This window comes from Cebus imitator, unplaced genomic scaffold (genome assembly GCF_001604975.1).
Source record: "Cebus imitator isolate Cc_AM_T3 unplaced genomic scaffold, Cebus_imitator-1.0 Scaffold45, whole genome shotgun sequence".
Classification (NCBI taxonomy): domain Eukaryota; kingdom Metazoa; phylum Chordata; class Mammalia; order Primates; family Cebidae; genus Cebus; species Cebus imitator.
The window spans coordinates 985,572-994,975 of record NW_016107360.1 but is presented as its reverse complement, the minus strand read 5'-3'; the positions used below and the strand labels follow the sequence as shown (position 1 = coordinate 994,975).

General features: G+C 37.5%; 1 protein-coding gene and 1 pseudogene across 1 annotated transcript in view; both read left to right on the top strand.

Annotated features, from left to right (window-relative positions):
- AGR3 (anterior gradient 3, protein disulphide isomerase family member) overlaps window positions 1-9,404 on the top strand; it is a 23,307-nt gene that overhangs the window by 13,205 nt on the left and 698 nt on the right. Inside the window, exons 4-7 of the mRNA XM_017526919.2 lie at window positions 6,846-6,898; window positions 7,442-7,518; window positions 7,748-7,811; window positions 8,574-8,657. Coding sequence (XP_017382408.1) covers window positions 6,846-6,898; window positions 7,442-7,518; window positions 7,748-7,811; window positions 8,574-8,657 — 278 coding nt within the window. The remainder of the gene's footprint in view (window positions 1-6,845; window positions 6,899-7,441; window positions 7,519-7,747; window positions 7,812-8,573; window positions 8,658-9,404) is intronic.
- LOC108303154 lies at window positions 1,094-3,326 on the top strand (annotated as a pseudogene).

Genomic DNA, 9,404 nt, shown 5'->3' with positions numbered 1-9,404 from the left:
AGACATTATTTAAAAGAAGACATACAAAGGGGCAACAGGTAGATGAAAACAATACTTAACATCACTAATCATCAGGGAAATACCAATTAACACTACAATGAAATACCACCTCACTCCTTTTAGAAAGATTATTACCAAAAAGATAAATAATTTTAAATCAGGAATAGGGAACACAGGTTATGTAATAATTAGTGTCTGAGAGAAGTTGGTAGCCATCTGAGAAAAACATAAATTTTCATCCCAATCTCACATTTATGCAAAAATAAATTAGAAAGATATAATCATAAAAATTAAAAAATTAAGAACTAGAAGATTCTACTGCAAAATTTTATTTATTTAAATGCTTGGAATAGGGGAGAGCCAAGATCATAGTGAGGCAAGAAAGATACCTGGGGTTCAAAAATAAAGCCCCTAGTTTTTCTACTCTAGATGATCCCCCTGGCCTCACCATAGTCCGGTCTGTTAGACTTGAGTATAGCCAAAGAAAAGGAAGAGAGGAAAGAAAAAGCCTAAAAGAAATGACTAATATTTTCAATTATATGGAATTTTCTGCATAACCAAAAACTTACAGTGAACAAAGGAAAAATATTTTTATATATTTTTTTTATTTTTTATTGTACTTTACGTTCTGGGGTACATGTCCAGATCATGCAGGATTGTTGCACAAGTACATTCATGGCAAGGTGGTTTGCTGCCTCTATCCCCCTGTCACCTGTATCTGACGTTTCTCCCCACGTTATCCCTCCCCAACCTCTGCAGCACATATTACAAGGGTGACTTTCTCTAATATGCAATGTGCTCCTGTATATGAATAAGAAAAAGAGAAACAGAAAAAAATGAGCAAAGAATATGAAAGTTCACAGAATAGAAAAATAAGTAACTCAAATATGTAAGATTGACTATTTTTTTAAGAAAGAAAAACCACATTAATTTCCCTTTTTTCACCTATTGGATTAAAAAAATTTAATAACTAGCTTTAGTGAGAATAGAGAAAATAATTACTGCTCATGCCACCAGAGAGAATCTGAATTGGTATAGCTTCTATGGAGAGTATATATCAGAATTATAAATGCACACACTCTTTGCATGTATTTCCAGAAATTCTACTTCTGGAAATGTATTCAGAAACATACCCACCTATGTGCAAATCATTTAAAAAAAAAAAAAACAGTATGATCTCTCATTTCAGGAATGTGGCATCTTCAGGGACAGTTATCTGCTTTTTAAAGGTGAATTACAGTTTAATATACTACAAGTCCTATTCTATGGATGGGAACTATTATAGTTTATAATGTCACAAATTTTCTCAGACCAAAGGCATCTTCCACAAAGGTAACAGACTGGGTTGACCCATCATTCAATGATTTTCTAGGGTGTAGAGGCATGGCTACTATTACTGCCACCTCATTAGGTGTGAATAACTCAAGTCATAGAAGGAAAAAATGTTCCTTCTACATTAGAAAGTAACAGATTGTGAGACAGAAAAAGAGGAAATCTATCTTCCTTAGAACAGATTTGCAGTTTAGAAAATTCAAAAGAATATCTGTCTGAAAATGAACCATGCGTGGATAAATATAAACCAGAAACTCAGCATGAACATGCTGTGCAGTGCATTTAAAAAAAAAAAAAAAAAAAAAAAAGGAAGTTTTTGAAACCTAGTTAAAAGCTCAAGTCTTAGAAAGGTAGCCAAAACAGGATGGATCTATTTTATTAATAACAGCTCCTCCTGGATGTGGAAAGACAATGACCATAAAAAAGCTATCAAAGGAGCATGGTATTCAAGTACAAGAGTGAATTAATCCAGTTTTACCAGACTTCCAAAAAAGGTGATTTCAAAGAAAAGTTTAATACTGAATTAAGCTTCCATATGTTTCCCTATCAGTCTCAGACAGCAGTTTTCAAAGAGTTTCTACTAAGAGCAACAAAGTATAACAAGTTACAGATGCTTGGAGATGATCTCAGAACTGATAAGAAGATAATTCTGGTTGACGATTTACCTAACCAGTTTTCTTGGAATTCTCATACTTTACGTGAAGCTCTAAGGAAGTATGTGAAGATTGGTTGATGTCCTCTTATATTTATAATCTCTGACAGTCTCAGTCGAGATAATAATCAAAGGTTATTGTTTCCCAAAGAAATTCAGGAGGAATATTGTATCTCAAATATTAGTTTCAACCCTGTGGCACCAACAATTATGATTAAATGTCTTAATCCAATAGTGATTATAGAAGCTAACAAGAATGAAGGAAAAATTACTGTCCCTGACAAAACTTCTCTAGAGTTGCTCTGTCAAGGATGTTCTGGTGACATCAGAAGTGCAATAAACAGCCTCCAGTTTTCTTCTTCAATAGGAGAAAACAACGCATGGCCAAGTAATAATCCAAATGAAGAAGAAAACCTGATAGGGTTTTTGAAAATGAAGAGGTCGAAGCTATTGGTGGCAAAGATGTTTCTCTGTTTCTCTTCAGAGCTTTGGGGAAAATTCTAATTTTAAAAGAGCCTCTTTATCAGAATTATACTTACGTCAGTTGCCTCTCATTTACCAAAATATTGCTTGTTGAACCTGAGGTTGTAGTAGAAAACTCACACATGCCAGGAGAATTATCTAATTTATATCTTCACCTAAACTATGTAGATTTCTTTGTGGAAATTGATGATATTGTGAGAGCCAGTGAATTTCTAAGCTTTGCAGATATCCTCAGTGGTGACTGCAATACACGCTCTTCACTCAGGGAATACAGCACATCTATAGATACGAGAGGGTGATACATTCCAACAAAGTCTGAGAATACGCTCATTGCCAACGAGGAGGATCAAGTTTTTGACTCTTGCACAAACCCCAGTGGTTTCTAATAAATAAAAACTATTGGGAAAATTCCCTGGCAGCAAAAGGACTTTTTCCTGACTTCCATCTACCAGCTTTATGCCTCCAAACTCCGCTGTTGCCGTACTGACTACTAATCATTCCATTGAGAAATCAAGCTCAGATTTCTTTTATCTAAGATATTGGAAGGCTCCTTCTGAAGTGACACTTTGGAAGATTGAAAATGGAAGCCCTGACTGACAAGGAACATGGAATGATAGAACCTGACAGTGGAGATGAAGCCCAACTTAATGAAAGACATTAAGCCCAGCTTCATGCAGTGGTATCTCTGGGTGAATCTACTCAAGCCACCGAGCCGGAAACCTGGTCTCCTCCTTTGAGTCAGAATAGTGCTAGTGAACTGTCTGCCAGCCATTCTCAGCCCTTTTCAGCCCAAGGAGACATGGAAGAAAACATAATAGTAGACCATGAGAGGGATAAATATATATACATATTCACATAGATTTCAGTTATATACCTGCAAACCTCTGGGAGAAAACATAAGAAAAAGTAATACAGCATACTTACAGAAGCCAGCAGTAGGGGGAAGAATTTTTATCTTTTAAACTTTTTTGTGGTTAAACTCAAAATGACCCCCCAAAAATGTATTAAATAGGGAACTCCCACTTAGGTTGTTTGTACATTCTACAATGTGCAATAATGAAAGAATGTGAATGTAGCCAAATATTAATAGCTTTTTTGTAAAAACTTTTTTAAAAACTAAATTAAAAATCTTTTACTTTCCTGAAATCTCATAATAGGTGTTCACTGGAAACAAATACATTTTTCATAATACCCCTTTATCTCTGGATATAGAATTATTTTTTATTTTTTAAAATTATTTACTTTAGGTGCTACTATATCTGGCATTTCTCCCCATGTTATCCCTCCCCACCCCACCGCTGTCTTTCCCTACCCCCCTCAACTGCCCCCAGTGTGTGATGCTCCTCTCCCTGAGTCCACATGTTCTCATTGTTCAACACCCACCTATGAGTGAGAACATATGGTGTTTGGTTTTCTGTTCTTGTGTTAGTTTGCTGAGAATGATGGTTTCCAGAGTCATCCAAGTCCCTACAAAGGACTCAAACTGGTTTTTTATGGCTGCATAGTATTCCACGGTGTATATGTACCACATTTTCTTTGTCCAGTCTATCACTGATGGGCATTTGGGTTGATTCTATGGAAGTCTAGTATTTCTTTTTTTTTTTTTGAGACAGAGTTTCCAGTCGACACTCAGAAACAGGTTGTTCAGTTTCCAAGTGGTTGTGCGGGTTTGTGTGTGTTTCTTGATCCTGAGTCCTAGTCTGACTGCGCTGTGGTCTGATAGACTGTTTGTTATGATTTCTGTTCTTTCGCATTTGCTGAGAAGTCATTTGCTTCCAATGATGGGGTCAATTTTAGAGTACGTGCAATGTGGTGCTGAGAAAAATGTATATTCTGTGGATTTGGGATGGAGCGTTTTGTATATGTGTATTAGGTCCACTTGGTCCAGCTCTGCATTCAAGTCCTGGATATCCTTGTTAATTTTCTGTCTCATTGATCTAACATTGAGAGTGGAGTGTTGAAGCCTCCCACTATTATTGTGTGGGAGTCTAAATCTCATTTTAGGTCATTAAGAACTTGCTTTAGGGCCGGGCATGGTGGCTCACACTTGTAATCCAAGCACTTTGGAGGCCAAGGTGGGCAGATCACCTGAGTTGGGAGTTCAAGACCAGCCCGACCAACACGGTGAAACCCCGTTTTTAAAAAAAAAAAAAAGAGAGAGAACTTGCTTTATGTATCTGGGTGCTCCTGTGTTGAGGGTGTATGTATTTAGGATACTTAGCTCTTCCTGTGGGATTGATCCTTTTACCATTATGTAGTGTCCTTCTTTGTCTCTTTTGATCTTTGTTGAAGTCCATTTTATCAGAGACTAAGATGACAACCCCTGCTTTTTTTTTGTTCTCCATTTTCTTGGTAAATCTTGCTCTATCCCTTTATTTTGAGTCTATGTGTGCCTTTGTATGTGAGATGGGTTTCCTGAATACAGCACACCGATGGGTTCTGACTTTTTATCCAGTTTGCCAGTCTGTGTCTTTTCATTGGGGCGTTTAGGCCATTTACATTCAATGTTAATATTGTTATGTGTGGATTTGATTCTGCCATTTTGTTACTGACTGGTTTTCTTTCCCATTAGTTGCCTCATTTTCTTCATTGCATTTTTGGTCTTTGCTAACTGGTTTGCTTTTGCAGTGACTGGTACTTGTTCCTTTCCATGCTTAGTGTTTCTTTCAGGAGCTCTTGTAGGGCAGGTCTGGTGGTGACAAAATCTCTCCATAATTCCTTGTCCATAAAGGATTTTATTTCTCCTTCACTTACGAAGCTTAGTTTGGCTGGATATGAGATTCTCCCCACTCTCTTCTGGCTTGTAGGGTTTCTGCAGAGAGATCTACTGTGAGTCTGACTGGCTTCCCTCTGTGGGAGACCTGGCCTTTCTCTCTGGCTGCCTTTAGCATTTTTTCCTTCATTTCAACCCTGGTGAATCTGACGATTATGTGCTTTGGGGCTGCTCTTCTTAAGGAATATCTTTGGGGAGTTCTCTGTATTTCTTGAATTTGAAATTTGGACTGCCTTGCTAGGCTTGGGAAGTTCTCCTGGATAATATCCTGGAACATGTTTTCCAGCTTGGATTCATTCTCCCCATCATATTCAGGTACACCAATCAAGCGTAGATTAGGTCTTTTCACATAATCCCATATTTCTTGCAGGCTTTCATTTCTTTTCACTCTTTTTTCTCGTCTTGCCTTCTCTTTTTATTTCATTGAGTTGATTTTCAATCTCTGATATCCTTTCTTCTCCTTGATCGATCTGGCTATTAAAACTTGTGTTTGCTTCATGTAGTTCTTGTGCTGTATTTATCAACTCCATCAAGTCATTTATGTTCTTCTCTATGCTGGTTATTCCAATTAGCATTTTGTCTAACTTTTTTTCAAGGTTTTTGGTTGCTTTGCATTGAGTTAGAACATGTTCCTTTAGCTCAGAAATGTTTGTTATTAGCCACCTTCTGAAGCGCGTTTCTGTCAATTCGTTGCACTCCTCGGTCAAGTTGTGATCCTGTGTTGTTGAGGAGTTGTGATGCCTTGAAGGAGAAGAGGTGCTCTGGTCTTTGATGGTTTCATCTTTTTTGTGCTGTTTTTTTCCCATCTTTGTGGATTTACCTGGCTGTGGTGTCAGGGAGCTGCTTGATGAGGTTGCTTGTCTGCCCAGGAAGGCCAGGTTCCTGTAGTTCTCTAACATCACATTCCTATATAAATTCTGCTGTGCAGTGTCCAGGCATTGCCACTCCTCCAGAGAGAATTCTATGGCCACATCCCTAAATGTCAATGGTTCCTCTGCACTCAGCACCCGAGTCTGCACCCGGCACCAGGCTCTGCACTCGGCACATAGATCTGCCGCATGGCTCCCCTGGAAGGCTCCAGCTCTGATTTTTTTCTAACTGCACTATAGTGTACATAAGAATTACCTGATAAGCTTATTAAGCTACAGATTCCTGAAATCCCCCCTCACCCCAGAGATTGTGACTGCGTGGGTCTGGGATGGAGTCTTTGGTTGTTTGTTTGAGACTGAGTCTCGCTCTGTCACTCAGGCTGGAGAGCAGTGGCGTGATCTCGGCTCATTGCAGCCTTGCCGCCTGGGTTCAAGCCATTCTCATGTCTCAGCCTCCAGAGCAGCTGGGACTACGGGCTCACACCATCATGCCCAGCTAATTTGGGAATGGAGGCTTTGAATGTAAGTTCCTAATAAGCTACCTAGTGATACTGACACTGTCACTTCTGGGGCCACAAATAGAGTAACACTGCTATTGACTACAGTGCTATGATGTGTAAATCTGAGATTATTACTGCAAGTCTTACTGAAACTAATAAAACTTTAAATTTAACTCCACTGTATGTTTTGACTCAAAGTTAATCATGTGACTTAATTCCACACTTTCTTTGTTTAGTAAGAAGCCATTAATGGTTATTCATCACCTGGAGGATTGTCAATATTCCCAAGGTAATTTTAGCTCCTGAGATTTTATTATAATACATAATATATCCAATATAAAATAGGAAAAGTGACCTGGTAATAATAGCTATGAAGGCACTCAGCAAATTCCATTTAAAAAAAAAAAAAAAAAAAAGATGACTGTCAGAGTGCCAGCATTTTACTAAAGTGCTTAAAGGCCATAATGATTGTTACCAATCTACTGAATATTTCTGTTATATCCCCTTGGGAATTAGATATTCCTCTTCTTCCCACAAAAAGAAAGGTGGAGAAACACTGAAAAAAGTTGTTGCCTTAACCAATGAGTCAATGAGTTACATAACATTATAAAATTAGTGTCTTCACTGTGATTATCCTTTGATGTCTCTTTGAACAGACTGTCCCTCACTGCTTTTCAGTGAAGGACAAAGTAGCAATACACCAATGAACTATTAATATTTACACCTGAGTTGTATATGCAAACAAATGCTAAATATTAGCTTTATTTTGCTATGCTATATTAAAGATGTCTTGATCCTTCAAACTAACTGGTAATTTTGTTTTTCCCTACAGGACTAAAAAGAGTATTTGCCCAAAATGAAGAAATACAAGAAATGGCTCAGAATAAATTCATCATGCTAAACCTTATGGTACATGAACTTTCTATTTTCTTAATATTATTATTTAAAGGAAAATTTGAATCCCTTTTCTTCTTTTAAAGCACAAAGAGCTATATGTTGGTTAATACAGAAAGTTATATAGAATTATAAAAGGCCAAAATATAGAATTTACCAACAATCGAGTTCACACAAAATTATCTTGAAATTAACTATCAAAAACAAACAAATCCAATAACATTTTTTTTTCTTTTCCTGCTAGCATGAGACCACCGATAAGAATTTATCACCTGATGGGCAATATGTGCCTAGAATCATGTTTGTAGGTATGTAGGTGATCTCATTTCATCAGATCTATAAAATTAGTAGAAATTAGCATTCTTGTTTTATTTTTAAATGCTAGTATAAGTACTATTCTTTTTCAAGAGAAGTCATTTATAATCTAATCATTATCAACTCTGGTTGGCTCTACAATCAAAATCCACTATATCTGTAATTTGAAAATTTTGAATATTTTTTCAAAGCATGTATGCTGTTAAATCTGTATCCCAATGTACTTTCAGTACAGTGCTTCATACTAGATTGACTAGAGATCTATGACACACTAAAAGGAGAATTCAGGTTAATTCATCAAGAACTGACATGTATGAAAACTAATTTTGCTTATAAATTTGCTTGACATTTGTTTTAGATTAAGAAACAAAAATGATTTTAAGAACATTTTATGGATGCAACTGGAGGTCATTATCCTAAGTAAATTAACACAGAAACAGAAAACCAAATATGCATGTTCTCACTTATAAATAGGAGCTCAATACTGTTTACACATGAACACAGAGAGGGGAAAAATAGGCAATGGGAACTCCACAACAGGGGAAGAAGGGAGGGGCCAAGGGTTGAAAAACTATTGGGTACTGTGTTCACTATTTGGGTGTCGGGTTCCACGGAAGCCCAAACTTCAGCATCACACAACGTATCGATGTAACCAACTTGCATACATAACCCCCGAATATAAAATAAAATTTTTAAAAAAGTAAAAAAAGAACATGCTAAATTATACTTTAGTGACTTGTTTTTTTTCTTGACAGACCCTTCTTTAACAGTCAGGGCTGATATAACTGGAAGATACTCTAACAGATTGTATACATATGAGCCTCAGGACTTACCCCTATGTAAGTATTCACAAACGACCTGAAACAGTGGTCATAGCTGACTCCTGTTTGTTAAGGGCCAGTGACGCCCTACATCAGTGCTTCTCCACAAACTGCCATCTACAAGCCAGAATCATTGAGGCTAGTGGTGGTATTTAAAATGCCAACTTCTGGCCAGGTGCAGTGGCTCATGCCTATAATCCCAGCACTCTGGGAGGCCGAGGCGGGTGGATTACGAGGTCAAGAGATCAAGACCATCCTGGTCAACATGGTGAAACCCCGTCTACAATAAAAATACAAAAAATAGCTGGGCGTGGTGGCGCGTGCCTGTAATCCCAGCTACTCTGGAGGCTGACGCAGGAGAATTGCTTGAACCCAGGAGGCGGAGGTTGCGGTGAGCTGAGATCGCGCCGTTGCACTCCAGCCTGGGTAACAAGAGCGAAACTCCGTCTCAAAAAACAAACAAGCAAAAAAAAAAAAAAATGCCAACTTCTAGCTCTCACCAAAATCAGAATTTTGGGGCTACCTGAGAATCTATTTTAACAAGGATGCCTAAGGGGTTTTATGATTTCTAAATTCTGAGACCACTAAAAAGAATATAGTACACATTAAAATGACACAAACTTGAGATAGCCCATTCTCCTAGTACCAAATATCTCATGTGATTTCCTCAAATGACGATAATAGTAAAATCATTTCATCTTTCTTTAATGCCTGTAAGCAAGGAGGTACAGTCTTACTTAGGACTTTAATCCTCTTTTTTTTTTT